Raw genomic sequence first — 27,048 nt, 5'->3', positions numbered from 1 at the left:
TTATTGTGGGAATTTGGGGGTTGTTACTTGGTGAAATAGATTTTAGATGGATTTTAAGTAGTTTATACTGAGGTTAAGATGTAGGGGCTGTTAATTGTGATGAATAACATTAAGTGGAATTAATTTGAGGAGATATTTCTAAAAACTCGTTTTTGGACATCGTCTGTGCAGAAAAAAAGTGTTAGTTGAAAACGGTTGAAAGAGAAATCATAGCTCCGTTTTAAAAGAGTAATAACATCAAGTCCGTAGTGGTGGTTGGGAAGTGGTAGCTGAAATTTTTAGCTAGAATCAAGAGTGAAATTCGACAGAATGATGTGGTTTGGGAGAAAGGTCAGGGAGAGAATATTACTAAGGTGGGGTAATCTTGTTTATAAATTTTATAACTCGGTTTTCCATTTCAAGGTCTCCAAAAGTTCCTTCTATAAGCGTGAGGCTTGGGTTTCGTCTACTACATCATCACATCACATCACATACAATCACTATCAAATAAACTAATCATAAAATAATTATAACATACCTATTTTTAATCTCTTACATAAGAAATAGTACAACAAAGAAGAGAAAACCCAGATCCGTAGTGGTGGTTGGGAAGTGGTAGCTGAAATTTTTAGCTAGAATCAAGAGTGAAATTCGACAGAATGATGTGGTTTGGGAGAAAGGTCAGGGAGAGAATAGTACTAAGGTGGGGTATATTTCATTTGGTTCATTTGGGATCATAATTTGAATACCCTTTTGTTCTCCGTTGTTGAAGATAGATCTAAGTTTTGTAGTGGGCTTGGAGTTAGGCTTGTTTCCAGAAATAGCAGAGATGGTCTGAAGGATACATTAACGGATTCCTTTAAACTTCCATATTATAAACTGAACTTCAAGATTCTGCATGACTCAGCATATGCTTTAACGATTTCTCTTAGCCGGTGGGGTGATTTTGGTTTTCATTCAGCTTGATTTTCAAGGACAATTACCCGTTTGATATAATTCTTTGCCCAAACTAATATCTGGGTTTTCTCTTCTTTGTTGTACTATTTCTTATGTAAGAGATTGAAAATAGGTATGTTATAATTATTTTATGATTAGTTTATTTGATAGTGATTGTATGTGATGTGATGTGATAATGTAGTAGACGAAACCCAAGCCTCACGCTTATAGAAGGAACTTTTGGAAACCTTGAAATGGAAAACCGAGTCATAAAATTTATAAACAAGATCTACCAATTAACTAACCGGAGTTTACTTTACAAAGGGATTATGAAGAGACATGAGTCTCTTGGTACAGTAAAAAAAAGTAAAAATGTGTACAGATATTTTAAAAAAAGGTTTAATATCTGTGGAATGTAAATAACTACTAATGAATCATGAATGTATATATTGTGGAAACAACTAAAGTTATGTTCATTGTATGTTATAAACTTTCACATCTTGTGGAGTATGTACCTAACTAATAGAAAACTTATAAGTGGTCGTTTATATTGTTGCCACATATACCGAATACATACAATGCATATGATTCGAAAGTTTATTACTTACAATGAACACAACTTTAAGTTTTTTCATACTATAGACCTTCAGTCTATAATTATTTACATTTACGGATACTAAACCCTTTTAAGAAACAACAAATTGACATCTGTACGAAGGGCTAACCTGACTTGCCATCTTCTAGTTCAGTATCAACCGAAAAAAATGGCAATAGTGGCCCATTATATTCTTATATTAATAAGAATGGAATCATGAATAGTACTTGATAGAATATGAATCACTTACGAGGCGAGTTACTATTCGTCCACCATACATCCTAAACTACTAATCGAATTTTGCCACATTGCATTTTGTTCGAGATTTTAAACACGAGCTACTAATTGGCTTTTTTCACACTTTTTTCCTTTTAGATTTCCAAACTAATATATTACAACTTTTTCGTCATCCTATCATGGACAGAACTTACTTAAGACCAAGGGGGGTTGTAGCCCCTCCAAAATTTAGTTTATTATGTTTAAATTAATTTATGAATTTACAATTTACACTATAAAATGTAATGTAAACTTAGCTTTAACCCCTCCAAATAATTTTTTTTATATTTTAGCCCCTTTAATATAATAGTTCAAGTTCCGTCATTGATTCTATTCTGAACCATTATATACCACTATTTAGTTTTTCTCACACTTATATTTAATGTTATTAACTAAACTTTCATTTAAATTGTTTTCTTTCATTCTTTATTTTTGATAATATATATAAACTTTTAGAATTGTTTGTGGTTTTGACTTTAAGCAAATATATATTTTATATGTTAAAATTTTTAACTAACATATGTAGTGACACATCATCAATAACAAAGACTAATCACAATAACTAAAACCCAATAATGCGCAGAAGTAAATCTAATATGGTTTTGCCCTTAAATTAATATATATTTGAAACAAACTTATAAATGACATAATCATTTTAATTATTAGACGGTTGAGAGTTCAACGAATTATACCAGAATTTTTAACGAAATAGTTGAATCCCGCAACGCGTGGTCAAATTTTACTAGTTAAACATAATGGAACATGAGGGGATTAAAACGCTAGAAATTTTGTTGGTTATATATATGAATGAATGAAACATGAAGGGGGTTATGTGTACATATTCCAAACGTGATTTATAATTCAGATTTAAAGAAAGAATATGAAAAGAGGAATCTTTCTTGTAAAATTGTATTGTGTATGTGTGGTTGGTGAACAGAAGTCAGAATTCAGAAAAACCCCAAGGAGAATAAGAAGGAAATTAATCAAGTCAACGTTGAATTTTAATAAGCAAATTGAAGGTGATAAAAGGGCTGGAAATGGGTTTAGTGATAATTGTAGTGTGTATATGTGTGGTGATTCTGATATATAAAGGTAATCTCTTCTTTCTTCTTTACCTATATCTTCATATTATTATTGAGGTTGGTTTATAACTTATGAAAAAAAATAAAAAAATGGGGTTTAGTGATTTGATATTAAAAGAATGATGTTATTAACTTAAAATAGCTTGTAAAGTTTTTATTATGAGAATTTTGAGGAAGATGGTGTTAATTTTGAAAAGGCAAAGATGAGATTTTTGTTAACTTGATTAAATTAGTAGTGTTAAGTTTGTTGTGATAAATGGATGACTTTAAAAAGTTGGATTTAAAAGATATATAGTTGTTTGAACTGAGCTTAATTAAGCATGTCGAGGAGATATATGTAGGTTGTCAAAAAGACATAAGCTTCAGTTGATACATCATCAATTACATAATTAATCCTTAATCCTTTTGTTTTTGTATGTTTATCAGTTTTTTATAAACAGACTATAATTCTTCATTATGTTGTTGTTTTTTTACCTTTTCTGTTTTTGGTCTTTTAACTTATCATAATCTTAATAATAATTACGAATATAATAATTTATATATGCTTGTATATAAATCGCAGGTTTCTTTACGTATAAAACTATTCCAGTCAATCGGACTCTACCGATTCCAAACCCTTTGATAGCATCTTTATCATCATCTTTTGAATCTGCTTCTCCTGCTTCTTATGATGTATTTCTAAGTTTCAGAGGAGAAGATACCCGCAAGACCTTTGTAGATCATCTCTACTCTGCCCTCCAACGCCACCTAATCCACACTTATAAGGATGATGAAACACTTCCCCGGGGTGTATCCATCGGTCCATCCCTCTTAAAGGCTATCAGACAATCACGTATAGCCATCATTATATTCTCCAAAAACTATGCGGATTCTTCTTGGTGCTTGGATGAACTCGAGTATATCATGAAATGCAAAGATGAGACTGGGCTAATCGTTATGCCGGTGTTTTATGACGTGGACCCATCTGAGGTAAGAAAACAAAAGGGGGATTTTGGAGAAGGATTTGCTAAGCAAGTGGCAAACAATTTCACCAAAATTGAATCATGGAGAAAAGCACTTGTTGATGCAAGCAACCTTTCCGGATGGCAACCCAAAAACGTTGCTAACGGGTAATATTCTTTTATAAGTTCTTATATATCTCTTCAATGGTAAAGTTCATATTAACATTATCTCTATTGCTATACGAGAGAAAGTACCCGCGCATTGCAGCGGTGAGATGGTGGAGGTAATAGGTCATAAAGTGTGATAGAATATAGGATGTAATAGGTCATAAAGTGTATAGCCAAATGCCTTAGTTGTACGGGCTCCGCCCTCGGATTTAAGTCTTTGTCAAAAGTATATCGAATGACAATCTAATGAAGGAGCATGAATTTTTAAGAACACCAATATAATTTTTATAATTTATTGATGTACGATTTTTGAGATAAAAGATTTTGAATGAAAGAGAGGAATAAAATGATTTATGGAGGAGAGAGAAAAATGAGTGGTTGAGATATGAGTAAAGAGAGAGAAATGAGTGGTTGAGATTTCTTTTAAGAGTATTATGAATAAGTGACAGGGGTATTTTGGGGTTTCAACTACTTAAAGTTGAAAAAATGGAGGGAGTAAATGCTTTATAATGTAGTACAGATAGACATAGAGATAGTAAGATAGAGATAGAGATAAACTAAAACATTTCAAAACATTTAACTCCTTAAATAACCACACTATCACTTTTTACATCAATAACTTACGTCACTCGTCGTTCCTCCCTATACATTAATATTCCAGTTTAATGGGCGATCATGTACAAGAGGAAAATTACGTTGGTCATCCAATGACTAATCCCATATATATATATATATATTATAATGTGTGTGTAAGAGAGAACAACAGACGTGTTCGTAGAGAGTAACTTTTTATATATGTGTGTGTACATAGCATATATTTATATAACAATAAGATGAAGATAACGAATGAAGCCGAGGATGTAAATAGTTTTCAGTTATGAGAGATATGTTTGTTGTTGTTTGTGTTTATCATTATAGTTAGTTTATGCTGTGCAAAAGTAGAAAGATTCTATAGGAGGGGGTTGAATTTGTTTGTTGTGGATTAGGGAGTTTTTATGTTTTGGATAATATGTGAAAAAGGGTAATTAGAAGGAACCCTAGCCCCGATACCATAATTGGATAATATGTGTCTGTGTAAGAATATATATATATATATAGGGGTGGGTTATTTTAGGACCACCTTTTATTTTAGGACCAATTAGGACATGTGTTTTTTGTAACTGACACACCACCATCATTATCTACTAAGATATACAAGACTTTTTTGTAAAAACACTAAGACTTTCCGGCGACGGGCCCACCGGAAAATCATGTGTAAGTACATGTGTAAGTTAACTTACACATGATTTTCTGGCGACGCGGTAGCCGAAAAATAATGGTGGTGGTCGGAGATGATCATGGTGGTGTGTAAGTTACAAAAAACACATGTCCTAGAATTGGTCCTAAAATAAGTGGTCCCAAAATAACTTGCACCTACATATATATACTATATATATATATATATTACGCGAGTATCCTTTTAGTATATATATATATACACACACATATATATACTAGCATAGTATCCGTGCATAGTGGCGGGTGTAGATATGTCGTGATTAAATCCTTCTAAAGATTAGCCTAAAAATCCTCCTAGATCCACTTTTGTAGGGAGAGGACAATTAGTATATGAGAAAATGGTTTCCAAATTCCAGCTTTTGTTTAAGAGACAATGGAAAGTAAGAGAGAGAGTGAGAGAAATGTGAAGAGGGGTTCTTAGGCAGTTAGGCTTATGTAAGCTTGAGAGAGACATTTTTTTAGGCTACAGCTTTTTAAAAGTGAATAAATGATCATATTATCTTTTGAATGAATGGTTTTAATTGATAATTTTGGATATGGATGGTCCATATTCTAACTTAACTTAAATATGAAAAGTCTTAAGATTCATGGACAAGGGTAGTGCAAATGCTTTATATATGAGTATAAATATGTATCACTCATGTATGTATGTATTTAATCTGGAAAAGAAAAGCTAGAAGAAATATAGCGTGTTTTAGAGTTGAAATGACCATTACATTTACGTGCAATACACATGAAGGGGTTAATTGAGTCACACTAACGTTGATTAGGGTAATGGCAGGGGCATGTAATGATACAAAAATTCGTCATAAGGGTATGTAATGATACAAAAAAAGAGGTGAAACTTGAAAATATGAGATACCCCAAGGAGAGGTGGTACTATAGAAAATTCCAGAGGGGTCAAAATTAAAAAATCCATGAAAAATAAATCTAAAAGTGAGCAAATTTTTAAAAAGCTATACGAAAATTATAAAAATCCATGAAAAATCTAAAAATACATCACAAAATTTAAATTTTGAAACTCCTTCCCCCCTTTGGTACCGCCTCTGACCCCCTAGGGTATGTAATGAAATTAACTCTATAATCTAATATAAGTTAATTGGTAAATATTATATCTATACTCCTTAATAGAAGAGCAACATCCCCTCCCTTTTTTCTTAAAAAAAACCACCCGACTAAATTAATCGCTCATTTATTTATTATTTTAAACCTCTTTACTTAATATACATATAATTCAATAATTTACAACAAAGATATCTTAACCCTTAAAATAACTAAATTCCCCATTTTAAATGAAGTACTTTCACCTTCACCACCAAACCACACACACCACCATCCGTCGCCGCCACCACCCGTCGCCGCTCTTCTCTGCCGCCATCGTTGCCACCTACCGCCCCTACCGCGCTGCCATCACCGTCGTCACTGCCACTACCATCACGCCGACGCCGCTGCATCGCGCGGGGATGCGTCTAATGTATTTATATTTATAACTAACATTATTAAAATTAGTTATTGTATGTATAATCTTAAAGAACTTGTATAAAAAAATAACAATATAACAAATTAAAATATTTGAAAATTAAATTCGTTTTATAAACGAGTAGTGGTTGAACCTCAAAAATTATTGCGAGCTGTGCTCAGGCTTACTCATAAGACTTGAAATGACCTGCGAGCTCTCTGAAAATAAACAAGCTCGAGTCGAGCTTAGGCGAGCTTCTGATGTGAAGTTTCAGTGGTAAATTGAGTCAACTTACAACACACAAGCACAACGAAAAGTAACTAAATATTTTTGTGAAGATTTTCAGGATTTTATAACAAAATACTCCAATAGAACTCTTGTACAACAACAATGAAGCAATGAAATGGACTAAAATTAAGAACAGAAATATTAAAGGAACAAAGATAGATAAGAATCTAATACTTGACTCGTAAAGGACTAAACCATCATAATCAAATACTAGAAACACCCCAAAACCACCACTATATTTGATAAAAGCCAAGCCACCACAAATATAGATAAAAGTAATGAAGATTTAAGATCTCACCACAATAATCTATAAAGGCAAAGCCACTAAGATTACCGATAAAGGGACACTTCAAACCACCAAGATCAAAGATCTATAAAGGTAAAGAAGATTTTCAAATGAATAGAAATTAGCTCTAACAAACTTTTCATAAACACACCCTCCCTCTTACAAATGATGGCAACCCCTATTTATAGACGAATACAAGGAATCGGGAAATATTCTATTCTAGACAATTAGTACAAGGTTGTTATAAACCAGCCAATAGGAATAGAGAACAGAAACTGCAGCTGCAGGGTAGTGATTGTTCTCTCTCTCTGGTCCCCACTTGTCTTCATCCTCTCCCACGATTAGGTGTCACCAAAACAAGACAAAAACCTATAACTGAATTCCTATCCTTATTTAGAACAATTTAGAACATCCACACACGCGTGCTAATCAATGACTTAGACCTGATTATTAAAAGCATTAAAATAGATGTGTTTGAAAATCCCATGTTGATTCAGTTCCAGGCTGACCCTGCTCTAAGCTGCCTAAGACTGAGTGTCTCAAGCTGACTCTTCTTCCAAGCTGACTTAGATTGAACGAACTCGCGATCTTCAAACTTCCCCCACATTCTAGTCCTCGCATTTAAGTAATCTGAATCATAGGGGCAGGCCAATTATCTTCACAAAGTGTGCCATCGAGGGAAACATCATCATTCTCTGAGCCGAGTCTAAGCTAACTCGGTCTGAGCTGAGTTCGGGGAAACTCAAGGTCTCATTTGTATCATCTCCGCTCGACTCGTTTAAACCTCTTCTTGCTTGTTAACCTCATCATTGTGCCTATTTTTTGGATATATTTGTTATATTTTTAATCATCACTTGTTAAATATAACTGGATCGCGTGAGCCAGTATCGTTTAACCAAATTATTCTAGTTTTTGTTTGGTATTTTACTGACAATTTCATCTTCATTTACATTTCTTATTCAAACCTACCTAGGTTTTTCTCGTGAATATTATTACAATTCGTATTTACAAGCTAAAATGATTTTTGTTGTAGAATTTCATAAGCGGTTTCTAACGATTATTTATGATATTGGTTATATGTAAGCGTTATATTTCACTTACAAGTCTAAACAGATCACTATAAATAATTTCTGGTGTTTAATATTAATTCATACTTTGTGAACGCGAGTATAACCTAATTCCGCCTAATTATGCACATGTATATATCCAATTTGCAGGCATGAATCAGAAGTCATAAAAAAAATTGTCGACACAATTTTCGATAGATTGTATCACTTTATTTCAGATATTGATGATGACCTAGTTGGAATGAGGACTCGATTGCAAGAAATGATAGCACACTTAGAAATGGGTTCAGATGATGTACTGATGGTTGGAATATGGGGGGTTGGTGGCGGTGGCAAGACTACTCTTGCTGCTTCCGTTTATATGGAAATCTCTCGTCAGTTTGAGGGTAGCTGCATTGTGGAGAATATTCGAGAGAAGTCAAGAAAATATGGTTTTGAAAAATTACAAGAAGACATCTTATCATCTATTTTAAATAAAAATGTGGAAGTACCCAGTATAATAGAAGGAAAAAACAAGATAAAAACAATGTTATGTCGTAGAAAAGTATTAATACTTCTTGATGATGTTGATAAACTTGACCAGTTACAAGCGTTAGCTGGATCAGATAAATGGTTTGGAGGTGGGAGTCGAATAATAATCACAACTAGAGATCAGCATTTGCTAGATTCCCACAAGGCTAAAAATAAAAAGGTTTATCCTGTGAGATTATTATCAAAAGATGAGGCTAGTCAGCTTTTTAAGATACATGCATATAACGAAAATAACCCATTAAAAGATTTTGAGAAGTTTTCATCACATGTGGTTGAATATGCTTCCGGGCTTCCATTAGCACTTAAAGTTTTAGGTTCTTTTCTATACGACAAAAACGAGGAGGAGTGGATTAGCGCTTTGGATAGATTGAAAGACATCCCCGAAAAGGAAATTGTGGAGACGCTCAAAATTAGCTATGATGGACTTAACACTTTAGAGAAAGAGTTATTCTTGGACATTGCATGTTTCTTAAGATTTTCTACCCCGCATGATGCAATGGAGATGCTTGAAGCTTGTGGGTATTACCCTCATATAGGTATAAAGATTTTGAGAGAAAAAGCTCTCATAACTATTAATAGGGATGGTGAGTTTGATATGCACGACCTTATTCAAGAAATGGGACACTTCATTGTGAGAGGCGAAAATCCTGACAATCCTGAAAAACATAGCAGAGTTTGGAAACGTGAAGAAATCAATAACATGTGTTTTCGTGGTGCAATAATGGTAAAGTACTAAGCTTACTAGCTTTTTAATTTAAACTATATATTATATATGCACCGAATAATATATACGTGTAATTCTAAAAATATGCTCTAACTAAACGTGCACATTGTTTTCTCCATTATTACAGGAAAATGACAATATTAAAGTGATGGATTATAGATATTATCCTCGTGACCAAGCTCATTCATCACGCTTGTGTATGATTGTTTCAAACATGAAACAACTAAGGTGTCTTTGGCTGGACATAGAAGATGGCCACAATGATGATGGAGGGCCTACTTTTCTTTCTAATGAATTAAAGTACATTCAGTGGACAAACTATCCTACAAGTCCATTTCCGGATAGTTTTCAACCAGTGAAGCTGGGTGCTCTACACTTGAGGCGCAGCCATCAGAAAAAACTTTGGATGGGTCACAAGGTAACTTAATAGTTGAATTCATTTCATCCCATATTTATTGTCTGCTATGCTATTTTGTGTTGTCTCAAATTTATTGATCGCTTGTAAATACGGATAGAAATATTTGATTAATTTCACATAATAAAACCACTAAAGTAGCCTTATAGTTACAATATTCAGGGAAAACATTAACTGTGCGGTCAAAGGGTACATAGATGTCATTCTGATTCTTCAAAATAATATTACTTTTTCTTTAAACAGTGTTTTTTTTTTAAAATTCTGGTGTGACAATTTTTTCTGGAACAAACAAAGTTTGCACACTTTTTGTGGATTACACATTTTTGTGGTTTTCATCCCTTCAAGTTATTTTTAGCGGATTTCGTCCTTCAACTTTACTTTTTTTGTGGATTACATCATTTCGAGGGATGTAAGATGCTAAAAAAGTTTGCACACTTTTCGTGTTTTTCATCCCTCAAAATGATGTAATCCACCAAAAAAAAAGGAAAGTTGAAGAACGAAATCCGCTAAAAAAACTTGAAGGGATAAAAACCACGAAAATGCGTAAACCAGCATGGGGACGATTTGTGCAATTAAATCAAAAATTTATATATTAAAAGAAAACCTAAAACCAAAGTATTAAGTTATGCCATTTTTTTATATAATACTAAAGTAGTATGGTTGGATCTTGTCTTTAAAGACAGAGGTCAATGGATCGATCTTCACCCATGCAAATGCAACCTCTCTCTACCTTGGTAGAGCTAAGGCTCTACATCTCAACCTCCCCCATACACTGTCGAGATGTTGCATTCCAAAACACGTGAAAGACGGCATTGGGTGTTTACTACTTTACTTAATATATATATATATATATTTTGTGTGTAATACTAATGGTAATTTATCTATGCATTAACTTGTAGCATCTACCTCATTTAAAAGTGCTTAGACTCACTCAGATGGTTAACCTAGTCAGCACACCAGACTTCAGCGGACTTCCTTGTCTTCAAAAGTTTATTCTTAGTGCCTGTCCCGAGTTAGAAGAGATCCACCCATCTCTGGGAAATCATGCAAGTCTTGAATACATTATAGTATCAGCGTGTGACAGGCTTCGAATGTTTCCAACTATTGTCCAAATGGAAAAACTCAAGTCTCTTCAAATAGAGTATTGTGATGCGATTTCTGAGTTCCCGAAGATCCAAGCAAACATGGAAAGCTTAGTAGAGTTATCTTTGGATGGGAATGGGATAAAAGTTCTACCTTTATCAATTGAAAACCGTTGTACCAATCTTGAATCATTGAATGTGAGTGGATTTTTTGAACTAAAGGACATTGAATTCAACTTGGATGCCTTGATACATTTAAGCACTTTGGAATGTCGGCAATATCGTAGAAATTGTACGTTGATGTTCCATCACTTTCCACGTAGCTTAAGAAAGTTGGATCTCAGCTGTTCAGTTATCAAAGATGGAGAAATTCCATCAGATATTGGTGAGTTATCCAACTTACTAGAGCTACATCTAAGATATAACGAATTTACGCGGATAGATTTTAGTCTCTCACAACTTACTCGGCTTAAACTCCTCAACTTGGAGCTTTGCAAAAGCCTTGTAGAACTGCCCAAGCTCCCATCAAGTTTAGCTATTCTCCTAGCCGATGAATGCAAACTACTTACAACTTTTGGAGATTGTTACAAAGATTGTGAAAGGTTATGTCAAGTCTCACTTTTGGACGGGAGTATTGTAATTGATGGTGACAGATTACTAGAATGCATGCTTCAGGTAGACCTGGCCTTTTTCTGATATTTTTTTTCCCTTTATGCTATCAATCAATTAATTGATCTCTATATATACTTACAGATAAGTTAATTAGTATTAACTGGCCGGTTTTTTATTGATTAGAGAAATGCTATTGAAGATCATTCTATGCTTCTTGAACTGGGAGGCCGTGAGATTCCAAAGGGGTTTATACCCTGTCTTTGTAAAGGGAGTAAATGCACGTTGCAACTTCCAAATAACTGGTGTGACGACTTCTGTGGATTCTTAATTTGTGCCGTTTTCAAGAAGAAATCCCGCTACGAAGCTGTAAAGATAAGTATGCAACAACCCATGAGTACTGAGGAGGGTATGGATTCTCGACAAAATGATGTGGTTTGGGAGGAGGGTATTGGAGATACTAGTACTAGTACATGGGTGGGGTATATTTCATTTGGTTCATTGAGAAACACTTTTTGGTGGGATCGAATGCCATTGCCATGCAACACCCTTTCCTTCTCCATTGATGAAGATAGATTTCCATGTAGTGGGGTTGGAGTTAGGCTGGTTTCCAGAGATGGTCGTCAAACAGATTCTTCTGATGAACTTTGTGATTACGAACCTAGCTTCCGCATTCGACATGACTCGGCGTATGCTTTAACTTTTTCTCTTTGCCAATATTATTAACTTACAGGTTTCTGGAAACAGATATTTGATTATTCTCATCACTGATGCTAGCTTTTGTTGTCCAAAGGGATTGCTTTGTTACACACTTGTACTTGTTTAGATTTGAATGTCACCGCATATATATTTGTGTATGTAAACATTATTAGTAGTTGTGTATAGGAAACTGCAAATCACGATGTTATGTTTCATCTAAGTTTCTGTTTGGTTGTTTAGACACCACTTTGCGTGGCCCGTTTCTATAATACTATAGTTCAACATGTATTGCTTGTTGGGTCGTTAAGGGCAGCAACAATATGTAGAATTTTGGGTTGGAATGGCGACATAATGCCGCTATGACAGTTATGACACGATGATAATTGATATAGGTTTTTAATAATAGCTTATGCGACATTGGTCATTCTTGTGCTGTTTGTTTATCCGCCAGGTCAATGTGTGAGAATCCCGAATAAATTTGCTGCTTATTGTTACTTTTTGCGCTATGGTAGCTGTTTCGGGTCGTAATGACCCAACACACTCATAACGATATCTTACAAACTACTGTTCATCGTCCACTTAGCTTCATGTTTGTGGTAGCACAAGTTATTCGTACGAGAAGGCGGTGTCAGGAAATCATCCACCGTTTTTCTATCTCCCGAACCATTTACCACCTCCTATTATGTAGAAAAGAGCTCGTGAGATGCCAAGGCCATGAGGAATTTGAGGTAACCTAAATGAATCAAAATCATATATCATCAAGGCTAGAAGTTTTGTGGTTATATTTGAATGAATGAAACATGAGGGGGTTATGTGTACATATTCCAACTTTTTAATAAAATTCAGATTTTAATACAGAAATAAAAAGGTGATTCTTTAAAAAGAACAGAAGAAAGTGTGTAGTGGGTGTATGTGTGGTGTTAAAGGAAGGAAGGAAGGAGAAGGAAATCAAGCCAACATCGAATTTAAGCAAAAATTGAAGTGTTTAATATCCTATAATTACATTTAAGGTAATCTTCTTCTTTTTTCTTTTTGTTTTTTAGTATTAGTATTGACGTTAATTAAAAACTTATGAAAAAAAAAGGAAAATGGGGTTTATTGTTTTTTGATATTAAAAGATGATGTTATTAACTTAAATAGCCTGTAACGATGTTATTATTGATTTAAACAGGCTGTAACGATGTGATTATTTACTTATATGTTAAAAAATTAGTGATTTGAATTGAAAGAATTCCATTGAAAGATTTTTAAGTTGTGGGAATTTGGGGGTTGTTAGTTGGTGAAAAGGCAAAAGAGAGATCTTTGTCAATTTGATCAAAATAGTGTTAAGTGTATTATGATAAAATAGTTTCAAGCTGGATTTAAAGTTGTTTATATAGAGGTTAAGATGTAGGGGCTGTTAATTGTAGTGAATAACATTAAGTGGAATTAATTTGAGGAAATATTTGTAAAAACTCGTTTTTGGACATCCTCTGTGCAGAAAAACAAAAGTGTCAGTTCAAAACGGTTGAAAGAGAAATCATAGCTCCGTTTTGATAGAGTAACAAAATAAGTCCGTAGTGGTGGTAGGGAAGTGGTAGCTGAAATTTTAAGCTAAAATATAGTATAAACAGAATATAATTCTTCATTATGTTGTCGTTTTACCTTTTGCTTTTTGGTCTTTTATCCGAATAGTTTATATATGCTTGCAGATAGATCACAGGCTTCTTTACGTTCAACTTCAGCTCCATTTCAGTCAATCGGTTAAGAAAGCAAAGGACTTTACCAATTCCAAACCTTTTTAATGGCAACTTCATCGTCATCTTCTCAATCTGCACCCGCATTTTATGATGTATTTCTAAGTTTCAGGAGAGAAGATACCCGCAAGACCTTTGTAGATCATCTCTACTCTGCCCTCCAACAACGCCTCATCCACACTTATATAGATGATGAAACACTTCATCGGGGTGCATCAATCAGTCTGTCCCTCCTTAAGGCTATCAAGCAATCACATATAGCTCCCATAGTATTCTCCCAAAACTATGCGGATACTTTTTGAGTACATCATGAAGTGCAAGAATGAGACTGGGCTAATTGTTATGCCCGTATTCTATGACATGGATCCATCTGATGTAAGAAAACAAAAGGGGGATTTCAGAAAAGGAGCTGCTATTGATGCAAGTCTTTTCTGGATGCGGGAACCCAAAAATGTTTCTAACAGGTAATTTTCTTTTCTTTATTATTATTGACGTTAATTTAAACCTTATGAAAGAAAGTAATGTGTTTAGTGATTTGAATATTAAAATAAGATGTTATTAACTTAAATAGGCGGTAAAGATGTTATTATTGACTTAAATAGGCTGTAACAATGTTATTATTGACTTGTATGTTAAAAGACTAGTGATCTGATTTGAAAGAATTCTATTGAAAAGATTTATTGTAGGAATTTAAGAGTAACTGAAGAAGATGGTGTTAAAATCGAAAAAGCAAAAATGAGATTTTTGAAAAGATTTACCAGTGTTAATTTTATTTTGATAGAATAGATGACTTTAAAAAGTGGATTTAAAAGATATAAACTGTAGTCGTTTGAATTGAGATTAAGCATGTCAAAAAAGATATAGGTTGTAGTAGTGATGAACAAAGTACATTAAGTGGAATTGATTTGAGGAGATGTTACTTGTTTTTGGACGGCCTTATGTCACCTTGGAAGACACCAAGATATCTGGAGATTCCATAGAGAACTTAGAGCTTAATCATTTGTCTTTTGTAGCCGTCCGAAATAAATCATTTGTCCTTTTGTTTTCTTATGAAATAAAATATAATTCTTCATTATGTTGTTTTACCTTTTGTTTCTTGGTGTTTTAACTTATTATTATCCTAATATTTATGATTGTAGATAAAGATTAAAATTGTTCTCAATTATTAGATGCAGTTAGCTGGAAAGCATAAGTCACAGGTTTCTTTACATTCCACATTATTTCAGCCACTTAGATAAAAAAAGCAAAGGAGTTTAATGATTCCAAACATTTCAATGGCATCTTCATCATCATCTTCCCAATCTGTACCTGCTGGTATGTGCGTTTTTGTTCAAAATGACTGGTTTCATCCTAAATATTAAAAATTTCGCTAGTCATACCCAGGGTTTACAACTTTCCACTCGGACCATACCCACAGGAGTAATTTTTGTAAGTTACCTTTTTTCTTACGGACCATACGTGGGTTGTATGGGTATGGTCCAAGAGGGAAAATGTAAACACTAGGTATGGCTGACATAATTTTTAAAATTTAGGATGAAACCGGTCATTTCGAACAAAACACAGGTACCATCTCTATAATTTACCCCAAGTTATTACTTAGTACTTTGTGAATGTGAGTATATGCTAATTATGCACATGTATATCCAATGTGCAGGCATGAAACAAAAGTCATAAAAGAAATTGTCGATGCAAATTTTGATAGATTGTTTCCCTCTGTTTCTTATCTTGATGATGGCCTTGTTGGAATGAGGATACGATTGCAAGAAATGATAGCACAATTAGAAATGGGGTCAGGTGACGTACACATGGTTGGAATATGGGGGGTTGGTGGCGGTGGCAAGACTGCTCTTGCAACTTCCGTTTATATGGAAATCTCTAATCAGTTTGAGTGTAGCTGCATTGTGGAGAATATTCGAGAGGAGTCAAGCATGTTTGGAAATGGAACTCTTCATTGTCAGAGGTGAAAATCACGACAATCCTGGAAAAAAAAAAAGCAGAGTTTGGAAACGTGATGAAATCCATAACATGTGTACTCGTGGTGCAATAGCGGTAAAGTACTAAGCTCACTAGCTTTTTGAACTATATATTACGAGGCAAGTACTGAATAACACACAAATGTGAAAATTATAGATATACTCTAACTAAACTTACACATTGTTTCCTCCATTATTACAGGAAAATAACAAGATTGAAGCAATAGAATATATTGATAATTGGGCTAATCCACTCGGTGATGGATCACGCTTGTGTATGATTGTTTCAAACATGAAACACTTAAGATGGCTTAGGGTTAGAGTGAATATATTTCCTGACGAGTATGATGGAGGGCTTAGTTTTCTTTCAAATGAGTTAAAATATATATATTGGAGGAATTATCCTGCAAGTCCCTTCCCAGACAGTTTTCAACCGGTGAAGCTAGTTGCTATAAAATTGCATGGAAGCTTACAAAAAGAACTTTGGATGGCTTACAAGGTAACTTTAATAGTTCAATTCATTAACATGTATTCCCTATGTCCTATATTTATTGTCCACTATACCATTTTGTATTATCTCAATGTTATTGTACACTTCTGAATATGGGTGGAATATTTGATCAATTTCGTATATTGACCCAAAAGTAAACTAATAGTTACCATGTTCATGAAAAACATTAATTTCAGTCAAGGGGTAAAAGATGTCATTTGATAACTCAAAGTGTAATAATTGTTATTTTTTAAAACTGTCAACTTCTTTTAAACTGCAAAACTCGGAGTGAAGAATTTAATTCAAATTCTTTATTTGCAGGTTCGGTCTTTAGTTTAATATTCAAAATTCATCTCAGCCTGAAGTCCTGAACAATTTAAAACTCTTACAAAATGACACCCCTATCTAGGTCGATTTTTTATTAATGAGGACTGGGTGAAAAAAAAAAGATGGTGAATTGAAATCCATCTCAATTTGGATGTAATTAATATGGTTTTCTAACAAATGCATGAGGTAGATGGATATTCATGCGTGCTCTCTTATCTCGATCAGTTAATATTAGGTGAACTCGGAAGATGATGTTTAAGGTATTTGTAAAAATCACCAGCAAGCAACTTAAAAGCATGGGCCATACTAGTATATGGTAAAAATGGTATGGGATCATAATGTGTCTTTTCTTGGTGCACTTTTCCTCCTTATGCTCCATCTTAAATTATGCCATTTTTTGTAATTTAACTCTGTATGAACTTGTAGTGTCTACCAAGTTTGAAAGTGCTTGAACTCCTTGATATGGACAACCTACTTAGCGCACCAGACTTCAGTGGACTTCCTTGTCTTCAAAAGTTTATTCTCGATGGCTGTTTCAGGTTAGAAGAGATCCACCCATCACTTGGATATCATACCAGTCTTGAATTCATACAAGTAAAATTTTGCTCCCATCTTCAAATGTTTCCCAACAATTGTCTGCCTGCAAAAACTGAAGACTCTTATAATAAAGCACTGTGATGCGATTTTGGAGTTCCCGAAGGTCCAAGCAAACATGGAAAGCTTGGTAATGCTGTCTTTGGATAATACTGGGATAAAAATTCTACCGTCATCAATTGGAGAGCGTTGTACCAACCTTATTTCATTCAATGTGATTGATGATCAAATACTTGGTCCTAAACTAGAGGGCACAGAATTCAACTTGATTGCCTTAACACATTTAATCGAGATCAAAGTTTTCTACTTGTCAAAGAATAAATACATTGATGTTCCATCACTTTCCGCGTAGCTTAAGAAGGTTGCGTCTCCATTATATGAAGATCAAAGATGGAGAAATTCCATCAGATATTGGCGAGTTATCCAACTTACAAGAGCTAGATCTAAGTAGTAACGAATTTATACGGATAGATTTCAGCCTCTCACAACTTATTCAGCTCAAACTCCTCAACCTGACCTCATGTGGAAGCCTTGTAGAATTGCCCGAGCTCCCATGAAGTTTGGCTATTCTCAAAGCAGACCAATGCCACTCACTTACAACTGTTGGAGATTGTCACACAGATTGTAAAAACTTATGTCTTGTCTCACTTATGTATGGGAGTATTGTGACCGATGGCGACAGATTATTAGAATCCATGCTTCAGGTAGACCTCTCTTTGATTTTTTTCCTTTTTAATATCAATCAATTGATTGATCTCGAAAGGGGTTTATAAATTTTCACACTGTATTTTGAATGATTAGGGAAATGCTATCGAAGATCACTCTATGCTTCTTGAACTGGAAGGCCTTGAGATTCCAAAGGGGTTTATACCCCGTCTCTGTAAAGGAAGTAGATGTACGTTGCAACTTCCAAACAACTGGTGTGATGACTTCAGTGGATTCTTAGTGTGTGCTGTTCGCATACATGAATACTACTTTCAACATGTATTGATAGGTTTGAACCAACCAATGAGCAAGGGTATGGATTCTCGACAAAATGATGTGGTTTGGGAGGAGGGTAGTGGAGATAAGAGGACATGGGTGGGGTATATTTCATTTGGTTCATTGAGACACACTTCTTGGTGGGATCATTATACATACAACCACCTATCATTTTCCCTTAATGACCATGGCTTGGAGTTAGGCTCGTTTCCAGGAATAGCAGAGATGGTCTAAGAGATACATTAACAGATTCTTCTGAACTTTCAGATTATGGACCTAACTTCAAGATTCTACATGACTCGGCGGATGCTATAACGATTGTTCTTCGCTCGGAAAGAAGGCGTTAAAGATTTATCTTCGCTCGGAAGGTTCATGGACTCATTTGGGTTCTCCTTCAGCTAAATCTCGAAGGACAATTATCTCCTTTGATTTGATTCTTTGGAGGCCCGTAATGCTCAAACTAATGTTTGGGTTCTCTTTTTTGTTCTATTTCTCATGTAAGAGATTAGTTTTTTTTGTTCTATTTAGTTTATATTAAAATGATTGTATGTGTGATATGATGTGTAAAGTATTCAAGCAACATTATTTTATACGAGTAATGTTTAAGGTGTTAATGGTCAAACGTTTTGGTTTGTACACGCTTGCCAGAAAAATGGTGAAATGTCATGTAGTGCCAGAATTACTGTTCATCATGACTTTACTTGCTAACGCTACATACATATCTACTGTTCACCGCCCACTTGGCTTTGTTAATTGTTAGAAAATGAGTCGAAGGTTGTCAAAAGAAAAGAGACTTTGTTACTACTCGCTTCATGTTGGTGTCTGACACTTGGCAAATAGCAATTCTAGAAGTTTTGTGGTTATATTTGAATGGATGAAACATGAGGGGGTTATGTGCACACATTCCAAATTTAATAAAATTCAGGTTTTTAATATAGAAATAAAAAAGTGGATTCATTAAAAAGAAAAGTGTGTGACTGTGCGGTGGTGAAGGAAGGAGGAGAAGGAAATAAAGCCAACATCGTTTATAAAGCAAAAATTGAAGTGTAAGGTAATCTTCTTCTAATTTTTTTGTTAGTATTATTATCGACGTTAATTAAAAACTTATGAAATAACGAAAATGAGGTTCAGTGATTTTTGATATTAAAAGATGATGTTATTAAATTATATAGCCTGTAACGATGTGATTATTTACTTGTATGTTTTGAATTAAAGTATTCCATTGAAAGATTTAAATTGTGGGAATTTGGGGGTTAGTTGGTGAAAGGGCAAAATAGAGATCTTTGTTATTGGGGATACATGTCAAAAAGGTGCAGGGGCTGTTAATTTGAGGAGATATTTCTAATAACTCGTTTTTGGACATCCTCTGTGCAGAAAAAAAAGTGTCAGTTGAAAACGGTTGAAGGATAAATCATAGCACTGTTTTGATATGAGTCCCAAAATCAAGTCCATAGTGGTGGTAGGGAACTGGTAGCTGAAATTTTTAGCTAAAATCAAGAGCGAAATTAGGACTTGCATCTTAACATCCTTGATAAAATATACGATAAACAGAATATAATTCTTCATTATGTTGTCGTTTTACCTTTTGTTTTTTGGTCTTTTATCTTTATAATTTATATATGCTTGTAGATAAATCACAGGCTGCTTTAGGTTCAACTTCAACACTATTTCAGTCAACCGGTTAAAGAAGTAAAGGACTTTACCCATTCCAAACCTTTCAATGGTATCTTCATTGTCATCTTCTCAATCTTCTACACCCGCTTCTTATGATGTATTTCTAAGTTTTAGAAGAGAAGATACTCGCAAGACCTTTGTAGATCATCTATACTCCGCCCTCCAACAACGCCTCATCCACACTAATATAGATGATGAAACACTTCATCAGGGTGTATCCATTCATCCATCCTTCTTAGAGACTATCAAACAATCACATATAGCTCTCATTATATTCTCCAGAAACTATGCGGATTCTTCTCGGTGCTTGGACGAACTCGAGTATATTATGAAATGCAAAGATGAGACTGGGCTGATCGTTATGCCTGTATTCTATGACGTGGAACCATCTGATGTAAGTAAACAAAAAGGGGAATTTGGAAAAGGATTTACTAAGCAAGAGGCAAACAATATTACCAAAATTGAGTCATGGAGAAAAGCACTTGTTGATGCAAGTAATCTTTCTGGTTGGGTACCCAAAAACATTGCTAACGGGTAATTTCCTTTTATCTTTCAATAGTTTTTATATATTTTCGAGGTGTTTGGACAAGTTTTCAATGTTCAAAGTCATATATTATTCAATTATATGTATATTATTTAATATGTCATGAGCTTTCCACTTGGGTGGGAAATTCATTCGCTTTAGGACAGAATCAAGAAAGTTCCAATTGAGTAGTTCATTTAAGATAAAAGCCCTCCCGTTTTGTTTATTAAGCCAAGAAAGTAGTTCATTGCTATATAGGGCTATTGAGAATACTTCGGTTAGAAAAGAATCTTTTCTGCAGAAATCAACCCATTAAAAACAACTTTCAAATGGTTCACGAGAACCTTAGATAGCCATTTTGTTCATGCACCCAATAAGCGAAATTGGGCGGTAATAATTTAGATCAACAGGGTCCTTACCTTTTGGAATAAGAGCAATGAATGTAGACGTAATCACCTGAGTGAGAGTTTCTTTGGAATGAAATTCTGAAGAATTCTAACTCCAACCCTGACCAGTATGACTTGATATAAGTAAAGTTAAAATTGTCTAGTCCGGGAGCTCTTTCTCAGTCACATTCTTTGAGTGCTTTTATAATTTCATCCATTGCAAACGGTCTGATCAAAATATCCCAAACCAAGTCAGACAAGTGCCTAAGTGTTGGCAAGAAACTCTTGGCCTAGTAGGCAATGGCTCCTGAAATCTTTCTACAAAACATGCGCTAGCAGCTTCCTTGATAAGTGGTACCGAAATGAACCATTCTCCATTTAAACTCACCCCATGTATGTGAGCATTAGAGGTTTTAATTAGCCTTTATGACACCATGATCTTAGGCTGTAATTTCGTCACTGTCAATAGCCCATCGTGTTCTAGATTTTTAAACTATACCAACAATGCCCGTCCGCAGTTCTGGTAGGAAGGCCGGCCACCACACTACATAAGATCCTATAGGCATTAGAGTTAGGAGCTGACGGCTGCTGGTTGGACTTCTCTTTGTTGGCTGCACCAGTTGTACTTGACTTTTTCGAACGAAGTTTTAAGTTTTACTTTTAATAACCTTGTTTGGAACAAGACGTGCAATATCGTTCCATGGGGTCCTTCTCATAGAGCTGGCAGAGAAAGCTCGAAGAGCTTAGGGCGTGTTTAGTTGTGGAAAATGTTTCTAATTTTTCATTTTCAATTTTCTATAAAATAGGAGTTTTTTATCTCTAGAAAACAAATGGAACTTTTGAAAAGGCGTTTAAAACTAGAAAATGCTATTTTCATTTTCCATATTAAAAAACATGTTCTAATATACTTGATTAAGTGGAAGATTGGGGCTCGGGTGGGGCCGGGGTTTGACGGGGGGCAAGGACGGGGGCGTAAAGGGAGTGGTAATATGTGGAAAATGAAAAATAGAATACAATAAAAAAGTGTTTTCTAATTTCTCATAAAAAAGTGGAAAACTGTGTTTTCTGTTTTCTTGGAAAACATTTTTAGAAATCTATGATTTGATCACGTTTTCTGTTTTCCATGTTTTCTTGAAAAACAAAAATGGAAAACAGGGGGTGTTTCCCAAACTAAACGCACCCTTAGCTTCCCTTGTCTCTGTTCTGCCCAAGCTTTGAACTGGATGACGTCCCAGATTTGCTGGTTGTGGATAATGTCCAATTATTTGATCCTGCTCTTGGCATTTCATATTTTCATGCTCTGCAATCTGGCATCGATCTCTAGGGTGGTAAGTTGTCTAGACAGAGCAACATCTCTAGAATCCACAAACCGAGATTTCATATTTAGCAAACTCCCATCACGATTTTGACTATCTGAAAGAATCCGGTTCGAGTTTGTGACTAAAAGAATTTTAATTCGATGATCAGAGCAAGGTCTCCAGAACCCACAAACCGAAATTGGCTACAAGATGTTTCTACAAATGCCTTTTAACCATGAGGAAATGACTTTATACGGTATTGGGCCAAAATCATTGTTTACCGTGGAAAGAATTGATTAGGCTATGATCTGATTCTTTCTTATCCACAGCGGGGACAGTAGGCATGGTTTTGTGCTCCCCAAAGTAGCTACACACCAAGAATCTATCCAACTTAATTTGTTTCTTCCCATTCTCCCTCCAATAAGTGTACATATAGCTTCCCATTTGATATTCCCATAGATCTCCTTGGGAAATTAAAGAGTTATAGTAATCGGCATTTAGGCCACTAAATTAAGTGTTCACCATTCATGCTGATAACGGACTTCATCGAAACCCCCCATAAGCACCCAAAAACCTTGCCGAGAGGATTTAATGTTGAGCAAGCCAGACCAGAGAGCTCTTCTAAAAGGATCATTAGGCGCATAGATGTTAAGGATGTGAATGGGCATCCCTTGAGCATTAATGCAACTAGAGGTTAATACAAAATGGTTGTTTCTGACAACATCTAGTGTGGTGAATCAAAGTAATTAAGTTGTACATGGACGATTAAGATATTGCCCATCATGCCATCTGAAACTGTTGCTTTTGTGTCCACTTGATAACAAACTGTAATAAAATTTGAATGTGGTTTAAAATGTTATTTTGATGTATATAAACACGTTCTAAGCATCAAGTTGTTTGTTGAAGTGTTATGGTTGAAATGGTAAAAGGAATTTTCTCCAAGACTATCATGGTAGCAGGCACCTGTGCCAGTGTGCCTGATACGTGGCTCATCGGTGAAATTTTTTCTCCTTTTATTTTTAAGGGGTGTTTTATATAGGATTAAGTCGTATATGATATTATACATAAATTGTTTTTTTTTTGACAAAAGTAGATAAAAAAGAAAACATAAAATTTGGGTGTTTATATTACTATAAAGCTCTGTTTATGTTAGATCGTTTATGTGATTTGCATTTTATAGATCTATATGTCTCATAGTCTTAGGTTCTTTTTTCTTTAGATACATGGCTTTGTAAATTGTTCTTGACAATTGTTGAGTAGTAGGTAGCGATATCCCCCACAGCCGTTGATCCATCCTTTTTTGTATGGTTTAGTCTTTCACGTTTTAAATATCTGAGAGTTTAACCCTTTGAAATGATATTCGGTCTTTATATACTTAAACAAAACCCAATCTACAACGTTACTTAAACATGACATGTTCAGTATGCTCGTACAGAACATATCATGCTCTGCTTTATGTAAGGGGGATTGAGAGATCCAGTCACACTAGCTCAAGCGCATTACCAGTAGACGCATAAGATGGAGAGGTGCCCCACTAACTAATCAAGGCATTGGTAGAGGACTAGAGGTATAGGGCTTGGCCTATAGCGACGTCGAAGGTTTTCTAAAAGTAATAAACTTAGGGCGTTTTCTAATATCTGGGTACTTCATCAGTTAAATAACTAATCGTTTTGTTTTAGTATGTGAGTATGTCTCTCAGTTCAGTATATATATATTACACAGAAAAAGAATATGGAATGATGTCTAGGGGCTATTATTGACAAAAAGTGAATTTGGAAGTAGAGACTAAATTGCTATATCTTCAAAAGTATGGTCAACCCTGAACTTATTAATTCCAATATATCCGATCAAAATTCTGTTCTCTTTCCTTCATATTATTTTCTATAATTCCAATATATCCGATCAAAATTCTGCTCTCTAAACCTTTCAATGGCATCTTCATCGTCATCTTCTCAATCTTCATCTGCACCCGCTGCTTATGATGTATTTCTAAGTTTTAGAGGAGAAGATACCCGCAAAACATTTGTAGATCATCTCTACTCCGCCCTCCAACAACGCCTAATTTACACTTATAAAGATGATGAAACTCTTCCACGGGGTGTATCCATCGGTCCATCCCTCTTTAATGCTATTAAACAATCACATATAGCTGTCATTATATTCTCCAAAAACTATGCAAATTCTTCTTGGTGCTTGGATGAACTCGAGTATATCGTGAAATACAAAGATGAGTCTGGGCTAATCGTTATGCCCATATTCTATGACGTGGACCCTTCTCAAGTAAGAGAACAGAATGGGGATTTTGGAAATGGATTTGCTAAGCAAGAGGCAAACAACATCACCAAAATGGAGTCATGGAGAAAAGCACTTGTTGATGCAAGTAACCTTCCTGGATGGGAACCCAAAAACATTGCTAACGGGTAATTTTCGTTTATAAGTTCTTGTATAAGTTCTAGGATTTTAGAGCAACCATATATAAGTTTTAGATGTTCAAATTCATATTATTATTTACTATTATGGTATGAAACGTAAATTGGGTGAATAGATGCGACTGTTTGTATATATTTACTCTGGTTATGGAAGTTGTAATTGATCATAAGTTTTTGATTTTTACCGAATCTGGCTAGCTAGGTTCATAGAAAGAATTGCCCCATCACACTTGATCGGTTTTAAGGATTCCTCCATGGCATATGGGTCAGAAACCCTTTTGAACTTCACAAATCCAAACATGTTATATATTCTTTATCTCGCTTCTTAGAGATGAAAGCATCGCAGATAATATTCCCATTTTTCTCGAACAGACATCATAGTTTATTGTTGGAACAAGCATCTGCTAGATTAAAACCAGAGAAGGTTGTCACCAAGCTAGGGTCATCTGAGAAGTGTTTTCTTTCATCTTCATCGTTCTTTTTCTGATGGGAAACATGGGTCCGTTATCCCTCATCCATCCCCATTTCTACCGGGCCGGGCGTTTTGCCTTTCGAAGCACCATGAGAGTGTAGTAGTCCAGCTAATATCCAGGAAACAAAACCGGTAGTATATAATTAAGATCGATACATACTGAGATCTAGCTAATACATTCAAAATTTAACATGTGTGATTGTCATTACCTCGATCTTCCGATTTACGTATGATTTTACCTCTTGTCTAAATAATCTCATAATTATGTTCATGTTTTAGCAGATATATTGATTTGGTCTCTCAAACGGTTGTCTTGTTAAATATATTTCCGGAGCGTATGAGCCAATATCGCTTAACTAAATTTATTCTAGTTTTAGTGTTTGGTATCTACTGACAATTAATTTCATGCATCTTCATTTACATTTCTTATTCAAACCTAGCTAGCTAGGGTGGTGTTGTGTTGAAAATTTTTAGAATTTGTATTTGCAAGTTAAAATGGTTATATTACATTTTTAAGATTTGTGTACAGCTCTTCATCATATATAAATTCTGGGGTTTAATATTAATTAGTACTTCAAAGCATGCGCTAATTGTATATATATGCTCATGTGCAGGCATGAAGCAATAGTCATAAAACAAATTGCCGATACAATTTTGGATAGATTGCTCCAGCCGTCTATTTCAGATGATGGCCAGCTAATTGTCGGAATGAGGACTCGATCGCAAGAAATGATAGCTCGTTTACAAATGGGATGGGTGATGTCCAGATGGTTGGATTATGGGGAGTTGGTGGCGGTGGCAAGACTGATATCTCTCATCAGTTTGAGGGTACCTACATTATTCCAGAGGAGTCAAGCCATTAAATTTTTTTTTTTTATAAAAATTATTAGATTTCGGCGCCTCACCTCAAACATAGCCACTAAGCCTTGTCGGGTGTCCCACTTTTATTTTGTAGTTTTCCAAGGATTTTCTTACCAAGTGCAGTGGATGATTTTTTCTTCTTTTTTAATAAAATGATTTAAGTATTGATTCCTAACGTATCATTTTTTTACAAAGGCTATCTCTAATATTAAGGACGTTCTTAAACATCCTTGAGTTGTCACATCATATCTTTACAAATTTTTATATATTTATATAAATCTTTAAAATCCTATAAATTTATCTTCAACCATACAAACATCCTTACATATCCTTTAACTCCACCAAAAACAAAACAAAAAAAATATAAGTAAGGGCACTTAAGGGCATGCCTTTGGGTAAGGACATGCATTAAAAAATCTTTAGTTTTGGATAAGCTTCAACCGCAAAGGATATCCAAGGACAGCCAAGGGCTCCCAAAAACATCTTCATTAGAGATAGTCTAAGAGTCGTGTGGATCCTTTCCTTTCCTTCTAGCATAACGATAAATTTAACCTAATTTATATGTTTAAAAATTAACTTAATTATAAAATGATGAAATTTGAAAAAATCAGGAGACAGGGTTAAAAAAGAAAATTAATAGAATTCATGTGTTAAATTCTTAGAAATTTTGGATTGATTTTTAAGCTATGAATTAGGTTAATTAATATTTTCCTTCTTATTATTGTTCCTACTTTCGGTTCTAGCACCTTTTTACCATTAACTATGTCATTAATTGATTATTAGTATATCAAAATTTATGTTTTTCATATATAAATCATGTCAAAACAGCTTTAATGTTTCATTCTTAAGTTTTATTTTGAGGAGATAAGAAAAAAAAAGGTAAGAAACT

The 27,048-nt window shown here is 34.6% G+C and overlaps 3 protein-coding genes and 1 pseudogene across 4 annotated transcripts; all 4 read left to right on the top strand.

Annotated features, from left to right (window-relative positions):
- Window positions 1-2,730: 2,730 nt before the first annotated feature.
- LOC122603280 (disease resistance protein Roq1-like) lies at window positions 2,731-12,654 on the top strand. The gene is made up of 6 exons (XM_043775949.1): window positions 2,731-2,878; window positions 3,431-3,977; window positions 8,506-9,610; window positions 9,738-10,028; window positions 10,925-11,782; window positions 11,903-12,654. Exons 1-6 carry the CDS (start codon window positions 2,824-2,826, stop codon window positions 12,440-12,442), a joined length of 3,396 nt encoding a protein of 1,131 aa, XP_043631884.1. The 5' UTR covers window positions 2,731-2,823; the 3' UTR covers window positions 12,443-12,654.
- Window positions 12,655-13,309: 655 nt separating this feature from the next.
- LOC122603281 (disease resistance protein Roq1-like) lies at window positions 13,310-17,644 on the top strand. 2 transcript variants are annotated; one of them, XM_043775951.1, is made up of 6 exons: window positions 13,310-13,425; window positions 14,107-14,615; window positions 15,291-15,350; window positions 15,806-16,200; window positions 16,327-16,623; window positions 17,368-17,644. In XM_043775951.1, exons 4-6 carry the CDS (start codon window positions 16,090-16,092, stop codon window positions 17,617-17,619), a joined length of 660 nt encoding a protein of 219 aa, XP_043631886.1. In that variant the 5' UTR covers window positions 13,310-13,425; window positions 14,107-14,615; window positions 15,291-15,350; window positions 15,806-16,089; the 3' UTR covers window positions 17,620-17,644. The 2 variants fall into 2 exon arrangements, with proteins under 2 accessions (XP_043631886.1, XP_043631885.1); XM_043775950.1 differs by lacking the exons at window positions 13,310-13,425; window positions 14,107-14,615 and having other exon boundaries at window positions 14,636-16,200.
- A 250-nt stretch (window positions 17,645-17,894) lies between these two features.
- LOC122603282 lies at window positions 17,895-19,152 on the top strand (annotated as a pseudogene).
- Window positions 19,153-20,116: 964 nt separating this feature from the next.
- Window positions 20,117-26,334, top strand: LOC122604594. The gene is made up of 3 exons (XM_043777473.1): window positions 20,117-20,724; window positions 24,293-24,817; window positions 25,913-26,334. Exons 1-3 carry the CDS (start codon window positions 20,237-20,239, stop codon window positions 26,313-26,315), a joined length of 1,416 nt encoding a protein of 471 aa, XP_043633408.1. The 5' UTR covers window positions 20,117-20,236; the 3' UTR covers window positions 26,316-26,334.
- The last annotated feature ends 714 nt before the right edge of the window (window positions 26,335-27,048 follow it).

This window comes from Erigeron canadensis, chromosome 6 (genome assembly GCF_010389155.1).
Source record: "Erigeron canadensis isolate Cc75 chromosome 6, C_canadensis_v1, whole genome shotgun sequence".
Taxonomy (NCBI): Eukaryota; Viridiplantae; Streptophyta; class Magnoliopsida; order Asterales; family Asteraceae; genus Erigeron; species Erigeron canadensis.
The sequence above is the reverse complement of the archived record's forward strand: the minus strand, read 5'-3'. Positions and strand labels throughout refer to the sequence as shown.